The sequence below is a fragment of the Morone saxatilis genome, unplaced genomic scaffold, assembly GCF_004916995.1.
Source record: "Morone saxatilis isolate NCDOM2014 unplaced genomic scaffold, NCSU_SB_2.0 Contig4, whole genome shotgun sequence".
In the NCBI taxonomy this organism is placed as follows: Eukaryota; Metazoa; Chordata; class Actinopteri; family Moronidae; genus Morone; species Morone saxatilis.
In genome coordinates, this window is record NW_023339984.1 from 5,782,123 (window position 1) to 5,795,643 (window position 13,521).

General features: G+C 40.7%; 1 protein-coding gene across 1 annotated transcript in view; it reads left to right on the plus strand.

The window, feature by feature from the left end:
* The first annotated feature begins 15 nt into the window (after window positions 1–15).
* Window positions 16–13,521, plus strand: part of ppp2r5b (protein phosphatase 2, regulatory subunit B', beta) — a 38,626-nt gene continuing 25,120 nt past the window's right edge. Inside the window, exon 1 of the mRNA XM_035674839.1 lies at window positions 16–723. Coding sequence (XP_035530732.1) covers window positions 531–723 — 193 coding nt within the window. The 5' untranslated portion in view covers window positions 16–530. The remainder of the gene's footprint in view (window positions 724–13,521) is intronic.

Genomic DNA, 13,521 nt, shown 5'->3' on the forward strand with positions numbered 1-13,521 from the left:
AGAGAGGGAGAGAGAGAGAGGAGACGCGCCTGTCTGAGCATCATCTGGTAGCTGTGCAGGCTACTCCTCCACGGGGATGATACACAAGCGATTTTTGGTCTGTGCGTGAAAAAACAGAAGAATCAGGGATGCTGCCGATGCTGCTGCTGCTGCCATTCCCAGCCCGGCTCTGATAGAGACAGCCAGGCGCACAGCACGGGACTGGACACCCAGAAAATATCTCTCCTCACCTCTCCTCCGCCTCTGCACCTTCTCTCCCACCCCCCTCCCCTTTATCTCTCACCCCTCTCCTCCTCCTCCTTCCTCCTTCCTTCTTCCTCCTCCACCACCACCACCCCGGAGCGTCTATTCATTCTGATCAATTGATAACCCGTCTGTGATTCAGAAAGCCACCCACTCCTCCATCCTCTCCTCCATTCACCCGTACATCCTCTTAAGGCACCTCTTTACGCACTCACACGCGCAAAGGCACGCACACGCACGCACGCACGCACGCACCACCACCGCCGCCGCCGCCATCTACAGCCATCATGGAGACGACCAAGCTGCCTCCGTCCAGCCCGTCCTCGCCGACCACCAGCTTCTCGGTGCCGTCCGCGGAGAAGGTGGACGGCTTCCCGCGCCGGTCGATGCGCAGAGCCCGGCAGAGGAGGTCCCACAGCTCGTCCCAGTTCCGCTACCAGAGCTCCCAGGTGGAGCTCACCCCACTGCCCCTGCTCAAAGGTGAGACACTGCTTTGGGTCAATGTCAGGATGTGTGTAGTGGTAGGCCGACCACAGGGGATGGAAAAGGTCACCATAAACTTTATATATGGTAAAACAGCACTAGATCAAAGTGAATGCCATTTCCTGACTTTACATAAGACACCCATTGATCAGCACTCTGGAGAAGGTCTATTGATGTATTGTATTTTCTGTTGAGAGGCGTCCACTGATACACGCTATCCTCTCTGTCCTCTGACTGACAGAGGTGATAGCAATGGCTTTGATTTATTGTCTGATAGGAGCCAGTCTGCTTTGGCCTGATGCAATATTTTGTTTGAGGGCTGCGCCAACCATTCTTTTCATCATTAATGAATGATTTTGACAATTAAATAACAGCAAAAAAAGCATCAAAAAAGGTTTGTTTCTGCCTGTTTCCCAGAGGAGTCCAAAGTGACGTCTTCATCTGTCCAACTAACAGCCTGAAGCCCAAAGAAATTCAGTTTACAATGATTTAAAACACCCAATCCTCACACTGGAGATCAGACAATGTTTGGAGGTGACTATTGCACCTTCTTTTAGATGATACTGAGATTCGGTTATTGCTGAAGCAGATGAGGATCAAAGGTAGTATAACTAGAAGATGATACTGTAGGAGGGATAATGGATGAGTAACAAATGACACATTTTCCTTCCAATTATCCTAATTTTTAGCAACAATCATCGACTCCACTACTGTACGCTGACTCCAGTTGCCTACACGTTTCAAAGTGCAGGTTCCACTATAGCCTTAAGCCTGTGTGTAATCTAGCTGATTATGAAAGTTAGTGTGTTTTTAAGAAGCTTTAAAACACATTCACGTCTGCAGAGTCGCTGAGCTTGATGTTGACCACTTACACACTCATTAAAGCAACAGCACCATCAAACATCTGCTTGTCTCCATGATTGGTTGATGGGGAAATGGGAGACGCATCTCTCCATTATGAGTCCTTTCCCCTTGACGGACCACTGTTCATAATAACAACTGCTTCTCAATTGCCTCATTAGATAAACCTCAAACACAAATACATAAAATACAAAACATACTTGTACAAATCGTGGCTATGTAAAGATATTGACATTCAGACTGCCATGACAAACCCCTTAATAAATAACTGAACTATTTGCAGATCTGTTGTTGCCACAGCTCCAACCCAGAGCTGCTGGTGCTACACTGAGGACACTTTGATCCGTGTGCGTTTGTTCATTCTCTGAGAATGAAGGCTGCAAAGACATGAAACCCACTGGTCTTCATTTTATGGTATAGTGCTGTCTATATGTCCTGTAGACCGAGCAGCTGAGTGTGGTCTGGGTGGGGTTAGGTGTGATACAGTTAGAAAAATCTAATCTCTAATCTCTTTTAATAATTGAAGTCATCAATTTAGGGCAGTTTATTAAGCAGAAATGACATGTTCTGGTTCCTGCTTCTCAAATGGGAGGATTTGTTGGTTGTCTCTCTTTAATCGTTGCTGTAAATTGAATATCTTTGGGTTTTGGATGGTTGGTCGACAACACAAGACATTTTAAGATGTTAACTTGGATTCTGGACACTTGACCTGTTATATTAAATAATCAAAAGCAAACCTGACAAATAATCTAAATAATCGTCAGTTGTACCCCCAGAGTAACCATCAGCATGCATAGTGAGCCAAAAAAGAACAAACATATCATGAGAAGATGGTCTATTCCATATCATACTTTAAAGCAGGGGTTCTCAAACTGTGGGGCAGGGGGACGTGGATGACTGGGGAAAAATATGTAATCAAACCAAAAGTGAAATGCAGTTTGCAGATTATTATTTCAGCAAAACACAACTTGGATATTTTTTTTATTAGTTGCATCCCTTGTCATTGTTATTGTTTGACAAAAATTGTGGCATACTGGAGTGTGACCTTTGTTTTGGCTTCTTACAGGGGCCAGAAAAGGTTTAAAGCCACATTATGTCATTTTTGAATGAAGAAAATAAACATTGTTCCTCTTACAAACGTAAAGTCGGTCTGGTATGACCAGCAGCTTTTAGTGGCTAATATTAGCAACCTTTAGCTTGGTGTTGTTGGGTCAGTTCACTGATATTATGGCTCTTCTATACATGCGCTACTGTTGTGCTCTAAGCCCTAAAAGATATTTTCTTGTTAGACTTTGTGTTTAGGCAGCAAGGAAGCGTCAGAGATGTCCAAGTCAATATTTTTGTACCTTTTCTTGTGGTTGACACAGTAAACAAGACCTATCCCTTCATGTTCCTTCATCTTTTTTTATATTTGCTTTCTCAGGAGCTGTTCTATCTCTAACCATTCATCTACGCCTCTTCCTCACCTTGCGTGTCTTCGTTGTCTTTCTTTCTAACCCGTGTGTGCAGCTCAAGGGCACATTGTAAGTCCTCATATATGCCTCTGACCCCTCTTTATAAGGTTACTCCATGTTTCATGTAGCCTGCAATCTCTTCCCATTAACCCCCTATGAAGACAAGACATTCTGCTTTTAGACACGGTAGGAGGTGCGTGCGTCTGTGTGCGCTTACGTGTTTCGACACCTCATTTCCCCGGCTTCGACTTTCTCTCAGGCACCTGAGCGAGGGTTTTCATTACATCTTTACAGCACCTTTGGTTCAAACTTCTGTGTGCATACGAGCTGTAGCTTTTATGGCCTGAAGTCCCAGTTATCACATGGCTGCTGCACTGCTGCGGCACTGTTTCTGGATCCCCAGGAGGAACTGATAGTAAGATCCTGCAGCACCGGTGCAGGAGAAAAGCCTGGTGTGGGGAAGTCTGTAACGGGCAGTATGTAGGCCAAGTGTAGACAGACTTGTGGGTGTTGTGCCCTCCAGAGAATCACATTCACATTGTTAATTTGAACTCCTCCTTCTGTTAACAACAGCACATCGCTTTCACTTTAAGGCCAGAGCAAAGCTTCATTCCTGCTCACAGTTTCAGGCTTTATATGAGACATAATAGACACAGAAATACATGGAATATAACAATGACGAAGAAGTGACAAAAGAAAAAGCTGGAGCGCAGCATCAAAGGTAAAATCCACCCTGAAACACTTGAACACAGCTTCTAGTGATCAATATCGATGTCCTCTAGATGACTAGCAGAAAAAAAAAACATTTTCAGCACAGCTACAATGGTTTGACAGCAGGGAATGCTTAAAACTAACAATAGTGAACACCGAGTGTTAGATATTAGTCTCCGAAAGAGCAAGAGCCTCAATATTTTGGACCATTTCAACAGTCAAAACAGGAAGAAATCCATCATAGAAGAGGCAGACTGACTGATTCCTAGCCTCAATCGACCAGAATGCAATGCAGCCACAGCTTGCATCTTTACAGAGAAACCAGGTTTTTTTCTGCTTTCTGGACTTGAGAAACTTACTGTGGAAAATATAGAAAGTTGCTAAATGTAGCAGAAGCATAAAGAAGCTTTTTGGAAGGCAACATCATACATCTAACAGTGCAGGTGTTTTTTCCTTGGATGTCACAGTTTTGTGCATAAAGCGTGTATTATGTATGTGGTATGGTGAGATGTCAGTGTAGTTAATCTAGCTGTTTTCCAATCTATAAAATGCTTATTTCCCCATCGACAGTGGCCTCAATTGATCAGGATGCAATGAAGTCACAGCTTGCATCTTTGCAGCTCTGTCATCAGTAGTGTGTGGAATATATCAGCCTTTAAAAATAACTTTTTTTGTAATTAGAACAACGAAACATTCTTGTATGAACGCTTGAGGCAGGTTTAAAAAAGTTTATAAGAACAAAAACAAGTCAGTTCATTGCCTTATTTATGAAAAACTCCAGACATACAGCCATCATCATCTACCTTACTGGTATGTCACTGAACCAGGCATTGACACTCCTGATGTTCTGTACCTGACCCTGACCTCTGAACCCCAGACGAGTTTCTCTAAAGGGGTTTAGTATCACATCATAATAACACAAGTTTGACTAATATCTCTCTGCACACAGTTCAAGGTCTTACGCACTGAAGTGAGAGACACCAGCATATTTTTCAGTCAACATGGATAAGTAGATCTTAAGGTGAGATAGCTACACTCCGCGCTCCAGTAAACGGTGAACTGATCTGGAACACTAAACCAGACTAAACCGACCAATAAAAGAGCAGCAGGGATGGTCAAGGCAGCCAGTGAATACACAGATGAAGGGTGAAGGATACAGGGTCCCTATAATCCCTTTTTACAGTGTATTCATGTTTGGCCACATTCCTGCAGCAAATACATGCATGTGCACATGCATTGGGCGCTGTGTTCTTGAGCCAGTGCGGCACTTCAAAGTGGTTGCGCTGTACTGCAGTGGACGGTTTATGTCTATAACAACAGATATACTTGTTTCAAACACAAATTTCATGGTGCAGTTGTTTTTCTTCAAAGTTTTAACATTTCATTAAACACAGCAGCCTTCTAAAGCCTCTTTGAATGCTGAAACGTCTATAAACCACCAGCCCTACCTCGCCTTCCAGTAGGCATTTGTGTTGTTTATTGAACTACAAACTATCTTGTAAAAAACAGAGATTGATCACTGCCTTTACTGCTAATAGCACTAGCACTAGCTATTTCAAGTGATTTCTCCTTTTTCACTGTTTAAATGTTCCGGTTAAAAATGGAGTACTGCTGAAATTTTCCAGACAGGGCCCCAAATGAGGTGATGATTAAGTCACACCGAGGCACCAGAGCTCGATCAGCTTAGCGTTTCTCTTGGACCCAGGCAAATTAAAACCTTTAATATCTTGTATGAAACAGTTACAGAGCCACCAGATGGGTATCAAAAATGTTTTCAGATACAGTGAAAGCATTCCCTTCCTTTTCAGTCTCTCTACACTTTAATCATCACGTTAAATGATAAAATACTTGAGGATGGTGTCCAGTAAAAGATTGTACTGGGAGTTAATGGTTCTGGAAACTAGCCCAGTAGAGCTAACTCGCTGCTCCTTACTGTTTCCATTTGTTCAGAATCAGACTGCAAGTAAACAAATCTATCTATCTATCGTGCTATATATCAAGCTATATATTAGGCTTTCAGGCTCTAGCTCCAAAACAAAACCCAAAAGAATCTTGTTTAATATCATCTAGGACCTTAAGGGACCTCTTTTCTATCATTGAGGAAACTGACGACCCCTGACTTAGTGACATATTTTATGGATATTTCATATTATGCTCAATGTGTAACAATAACAGTACAGAATAGTGAACACAAGAACTGCCGGAAATTTGTGTAAAACAAGCAATTTGGAAGATTTTTCCTCATACTCCAATCATACTTACATAATAGGGTTCTTTTTTTGACAAACACAGTGTTTTCTTCTCATTGTTCTGTTAGCTCTTTGGTTGTTTTAAATGCGTACTTTTCTAATGCAGGGCGAGGTAGTTTATCAGCGAGTTAAGGCTCTATGAATATACCTTGTGTTGAGCTCTTCACGTTTAGATCTTAAATCATAATCTAAACTTTAAATATAACAACTTCATTTAGTTTTCTTCACAGAAATTAACAAATTGCTGAGATATAGGCGTACTGTGTATATTTTTTAAGTTTTCTTACACCCAGGACTTAGGATACAGGACTTGCGACCCCCCTTGAAGCTTTGGCGACAATTATGTTGATTGACTAATCAGCTCTATCGATCTATCGAAGTATCTAGCTAAACACGCTATCTATGTAATTAACCATTTAAATCTGAACAACCTAACCTGCTAACGTGGTAAATTATCTTTGTACAGATGTAACAGTACCAGACTGCTAGTTGCTTGTAGACAACTGAGGAACTATTGAGGAGAAGTAAATAGATTATATTTAATAAAACCTGGTTGTGTTGATAAAATTCTGGCTTTTGCTACTATAATAAACTGAAATCTATTATGCCTCGTAGCTTCTCATATTAGATGTTATTTGTTGCAGATTTATCAGAGTTCATTAGTGACTTGGTCCTTGGCTCTCTCTTGGTTGTCCTCCATGTCTTCAGTTACACTGCAGCTCTCTGTCTAACTAGAGAGCTGAGCGCTCCTCCCCAGCTGCGATGCTCTCCCTTGGGGCTACTACAGACACCAGTCAGGCTTCTCGGTCACGGGTGTTGTGCTGTCGCTGGCAGGCTAACCAGGCTAAGGTCACATTCCTGCCCAGCATCTAGTCAGCAGATAAACAAAATTAAGAAAAAGATTTATGTCTTGTCTACACACCAAAGACAATTTGCACAAATGTGGTTCATCCGGCAACCAAACAAGACAGCAGTAGATTCCGTGCTTTTGACCTTGAGATATGCTCAGTTTCAGATGCCTCTGTAGTTAATTTGTGGACTTTTCCACCTCTTCTTCTGCTGCTCACTTCCTAGAGTGGGTGTTAAAATGCTAAATGCGTCTGATTATAAAAAGAAAACAACAACCCCACAATAATAATGTTATATATGTACTCAACATGCACTGCAATCAGAATGGGATAAACTTTGTCAGACCACTAGGCTGGCATGTTGATTTGACTTAAAGTAGCGATGAGTCATCCAGGTGAAAATACACAGTGTGACTGTATCTGTGAAAAAGTATCCACTTGAGGGCTAAAACACATCATACAGCAAGGATAGAAATTACATTATCACCACAGGTAAAAAATATTGTTACTGCATGTAGGCTAAATGTCAGGATGACAGGTAGAAACATTATTGCCATAGAAACAACCTAGTAGAAGCACCATCACTGTGTGTAGAGATATATAAATATAACAATGATCCATCAGAGTAGGTAGAAATGTAATTACATCACTGCAAATAGAAACACTGTGAGTAAAAACGCCTTCACTGCAGGTAGACATATTATCATTGTGCATAGAAATGTAATTACTAATGAAAATGTGATCCGGATAGCAAATTACCGTGATAATGGATGTAGGTTAGTAACAGGTTTGACAGTTGTGTGTTTTACTGTGCAGAATGAGACAGGCACTGTAGTCTCCAAGTATTTCTTAAAGCCTGAGTGTGTGTTTGTGATTGTGAGAAGGTCGTATGCATGCAGGGTGATCATGGGACGCTTTCTGGTCTATCTTGAGATCTTGGGGAACAGCGTTGCAGCCAGCAGCTACCTCAGCAGGACCTCGAAGTCGAAACACACAAAACAGACTTTCTGCTCAGCTCGGCCCGGCGGCACATTCTGCCATCCTTTGCTTGCTGAACAGTTTTACTAAGCTTGCATTGGGTTTTTTCGACTGGGGTAAATGGTATATAGATCTAAGCTAACGTGCCTAAAAAAAAAAGAAAAAGACAATGGGCTTCATTTTCTACATTTAAAATGAGAGCATTAGCAAACATGTGTCTGTATTTGGAAGTCACAAGATGATCATACTAAAACTATTCCTGTAAACTGTGTGTCACCAGAGGCTGTAGCTTTGTTGTCCTAGTTAAAAGAAAGATTTTGTCAGGCGCCCCATCTGATCTGGGAAACAGCAGCAGACGAATCCCAATTTTTTTTTTAATAGTCTAATTTTTTACCACAGCTGTTCCTTACAGACAACTGTGGTGTTGGATTTCTTCTCATCAAAAATTGATACCTAGTAGTTTATTATTATCTCCCACACCAATGTGAAAGCGGCAGAGCTGCAGAACAGCAGCGGTCCTAATTGCTGTTTTGAAAACGAATCAACACGCTCAGCTCCAGTATGCTTATATGGATGCTGAATCCTCAAAACATAAAAATCATTAATAAGAAGGCACTCACATCAAGTAATTAATAGATAGATGCTTGGTGCAAACACTCTTCAGCGTGCAAACTAGCACCAGCATGTCTAATTGCTATTTTAACCATGCAAAAGAAATATGAATGTGAACAAATTAGGATGGCCCATGCATGATGGTTTCTGTTCTTTCCACCAACGTTTCCATCAGTGGCCGCCAGCATTAGTGGCTCCTCAAAGAGCCGATGAGTGGCTTCAAATAACTGTGGCAGGCCCTAAAGGATGTGGTGTGAGCTTAGAGTGTTAAATCTCCCATACCTGCATGGAGCCCATCCTGCTGTATGGCATTTAAGTATCTCTAAAAGCCACGAAACACCCTGCAGATGTACGATGAGCACTACAGACAAATGTCGTTGAATCAGGCTTTGTTGCATGGAGAAACAGATGGTGAGTTGAACCAGAGCGAGAAAACAGGAAGAATTAAATGCTGTTAGACATTTTAGGTCAAGTAGTAATGTGAAGTATCAGTTTATGTGCTCATACTCTCCAGAAATAATGATCCCTATTGCAGACCAGCAAGTAGCCAGTCGTTTTGCAACTAGGGTTTCTTGCAGTACTGCATCTAAACATTTGTCTGATTATGCTAACAGCCCACTGGAAGCTGTTTACCAGGTCAAAATGTGCCTTTGCGAGCCTTCTGTTTCTATGAAATAATAGGAAATGCATTTGAAATGCTCCCACTGCTGTCTGAGAAAAGAACAAAAATACACTGCTGCTTGTGTTTCATAATGTACTGAAAAATGGGCCATTTTCACTGCTAACAATGAAGGGATTAGAAGAAAAACATGCCGTCAGACATGCGCGTCATGAAATCTTAAAGACCACCTCATAAAATATAATAGAGGGAAGAGTCTGTGCAGCCTTAATTTTTGCATAAAAGTGCAAAAAGACTGCAGCCTTTTAAATGTAAAAACCTGAGTTTGAAGTGAAAAATACAACAGGACAGGTTTGACTCCTTAGGATGCACATTGCACAACGTCTGACGTTCTTACCTAAACCTGACTGACTGACTAATGTGTTAGCGGTTAGCTCTGGCCAGTGCCTGTAGAAGTGCTAACAATGTTCTTTAATAGTAACATGATGGTTGAATAAATAATATGTACATTTGCTTGAAAACATGGACACAAAGCTGTTCACACTAAACCAGAGCTAGCTTCAAGTTTAGTTCACACAGATTCAAAATCCCAAAATTTCACATTTATTTCTCCTGTTTTTTAAATGAGCTGCTTTACAAAATGCTGGGTTTGATTTGGGTTTGGGAACTTTACAGCTCGTTGTTAATTAGCTGGCAGACCGCTGTTCTGTTCTCCTTTTCTTCAGTGGCGCATCGATGTAATAGCTGCACCGGAGAAATTAAAGTGAAACTTACGTTCCACCTGGCATCGTTTCCTTGTGTGCTCATTTTCTGTGTTTTAATTGAGTTTTAACTCAACTGTGTGTGAGCGTCGTTATGTTTCGCTGCAGTTAACAACGCTCAGTGACAATTATGGGATGGTGGGAAATACTCAAATATAGTCACAAAGTCAGCAAAATGATCCGGTAAACTCCATTATATGGAATATTTACAGTAAAGTTAGTAGCCATATCAGACCAAATGCAAAAGCCCTCGATATGTAAAATTAAGCAAAGGTAGGCCAAGTTGTATTGCTTATGAACTAAACCTTTCATTTGTAAGAGGAAGATTATTATTTCTTCTTTTTAAAGTTTCACAGACTCACTTTAAAACTAAAACTTCCTCACTTGGACCACTGTGTAATATCAAAACTGTAGTTTACTGCATGTGACAACAGAGGAATACTGCAGACATAGGGATTCATTTGGTAACAATTGCTACTAATAGCCCAGAATATCTCAGGTTATATCCCTGCGACAAAGTAATTTCTATTGTTTCTTTAGGCCACAATGTGATACTGTACAAATATGACATATTGCCTGTGCAACATGTAACATAACCTCACATGATTTAGGTTGCATGTTAACCGGCATCAGAGCATATGCTTATATGTTTCCGTTCTGTTTGTCAAGCACGTGTTTGTCCACATTATACTAGTGACAGTACAGCAGGCTCTGCTTTAAATGTGCCGTTTACTGTAAAACAGTTACCTTCTAACACAGATTGTATGTGGGAGATTGAATGACTGTGTGTGTGTGTGTGTAAGGGAGAGGCCAGCTGGATGGACCTGGCATTGGGTTACAGAAGGCATGGAGTAGTTTTTGCTCTATGACGGTCTCAGATCAATTAAGAGGGAGAGTGGGGGAGAGAGTGAGGGGGTGATGAAAGAAATGGAGTGCATGAGGAAAGAGGAAATGACTGAACATTAAGTTGACAGGTGGAGGGGGAACAGTGGGAGGAGGAGAGATAAAAAAAAAAGAAAGAAAGGCAGAGGATATTGCAGGGGAGAGGATGTAATGAAATGGCTAGCGATGCAATAAACACAACCGCTGCTGTGTCACCTAAGAAAGAGTTGATTCTTAAAGGAATACACTGATGCTCAGGCAAATAAGCTCTCTGATTGAATCAACACAAGATTCCCCTTCGCTGATGTTCACTATTGAATATGCTCTTGTGGTTCTGAGGCAGTGCAAAGCTAAGTAAACAAAGAAAATCAAATACTGCACACGCAGAGATGAGGTGTTGTGAATCAGTGTTGAAGAAAATTGTTATGGAGGATTTGTTTTAGATGGGATGTGATACTGGAAGATAAATCAAGGACAAGAAAATGTGAGATTTATTTGATCATTTATCACATTTCCTTGTGTGTGACAAGCAACAGCAGCAGCAGTGTGGGAAGCACCGGGATGTATATGCCACGCAAGCAAACCAACAAATTATTATTCAACAAGTGAGGGTTACAAAGCTGCTAATCAAATGTTGAGGATGTCTCCAGCTGGGATAACCGTCTCCCATATTTGTTTACCGTCTCCAATTTGTGTTTACATTTCACACAGCAAATATTGCTTTTGGTGACAAATTTCTAAAATTCTTCTAAAAGTCATTCTGTGGTCAAGAAGGACTTTAAGAAAGAAGAGGAGACATGTCCAGGAGCCCAAAGAACTGTAAAAAAAAAGTGCTTTTATTGATACTAATTGAAATCTATTTATTGATAGTGATTCAGCTAATTACAGGGAGAGTAAGCAACACACAATTACAGACAACAGAGCATACAGATACAGTATGAACCACAGCCTGTAACACCCAGCTGCTCTCTCTTCATTATGCTGTGTGGTGGAAATGTGTATTATTAGAATCATTGGATTATTTAAAGATGGGCTTAGCGCGACACTTAATCTTTTGCAATGACTTAGTCTTCTCTCACTGCCTTTGTTAAAGAGAGAATGGGACTTTTCTGTCTGTGTGCATCCATTGAATACAGTGTATAAAAGACTTTCTGCCATGTTTTGAAATCCACTGCCATCAAAATACAATGCTGCAAAGGTCTTCAGATACAGTAGCTGTCACTTTCATTGATATTTAATTTGGAATAACGCTCTCAGTTTGTAAAGTTGCTCAAAAGGGCGGATCAGAAACTCTGGAGAATGTCATTATAATAATTTTATGTTCAGAATTTGAGTGTTTTAGCCTAAAAACAGAAATTTGTTTGTTACAGTTGTTCTACTCACACGTTAAAGAGTAGAAATAATACTTATATTGTAATATCTAACACAATTTATAGAATATAAATGTATGTATAGGTATATACATTTAAGTAAAAATAAAAATGGAAATCGAAATATAATAAGAGCCTAAGAAATATAAAAAGATAATAGGAGCCTATGTAACAAAGGAAATGTAAACATATTCCACAGTATGTGCTGACAGAAATTAAATAGTATTTTTTTAGGATTGTGGTGTTGCAGAAGTTATAGATAATTACAAAGATTGACTGAATAATTACAAGAAAGACATAATAATCAAGTGTATTGCAAACCGTTGAAAGGCTTAAGAGTTTCAGCATTAATAGATTTTTCGCTTGAAACAAGGGTTGAGCATTGAGACTAAACCAAAAACAGTAAAGTTGTGAACCATAAATATCAAAGCAATGAGCTGAAAGATGGTAGAATTCTACGTGGAGACGAGGGGAACTGCATAGTGATACTTTTTTGTGCGTTGAGATGAATTCTTTTGACCCTGAATGCCTTCCATAGAATTTGGACACCAGTTTCTGTTTATGTTATTTTTGTACGTGGAGTGGAAATTCTAGATCGTGATAAAAATGTGAATACAATGAATTGTTCCTTGGCCTGCCAAATCTGTCCACCAAATGTTATGGAAATCTGTTCATCATTTGGTGAGATCTCCTGCTGACAGACAGAAAGGATGACTGACTGAGAGGAATAAAACATAACATCCTCAGCCGAGAGCACAAACACTTCCGAAAGTGTGCTCATTGTTTCCTATTTCTGTCCGTACGATCGACTTGATAACCAGTGGCAGACTTTACATACAACTCTATTTACATGTTATACCCAGCCGGTGTCATTACCTGTTCTCGGTACCATCACCAAGTAACAACTTCCAAGTATTTCCTGCTGCATCTATTCTTTCATGGTAAATAGCCGTTTAGAAGGGCGACGGGAGTGGGGTGTAGTCAATCACATGTGATAACATCCCTTCTCATTTTTCCTTTCTAATCAGACTGTTTATGAGCAGGGTAATGGATAATGTGTAGCACAAGTCATGTGGTTGGATGTGTTATCAAGAGGATTAGATTATTTAGAGATGGACTTAAAGCGCGTCACTTAAACCCTTTAAGGTGATATTTATACTGCTCTGACTGCTGCATGGTGTCTCACTTTTGATAGCTGCTGTACAGTAGCTCCCTTCTACTATTTATAACTGTGTCTTTCACTTGCTTTCCTTCTTTATCTGCCTCTATCCCCTTCGGTTTCTTTCTTCCCTTTCCCCTCCCTCCCCATCCTGTCTTCCTCTCTGCGTCACTGTATCTGTGCATTGAGCATGAGTGTGTGTGCTTAATGACAGAGGTGCAGAGGCGGATTGGATGGTAGCTAAAACAGAAGCTGTCCTCCTCTCTTTCTGTTTCTCTCTGTCACACACAC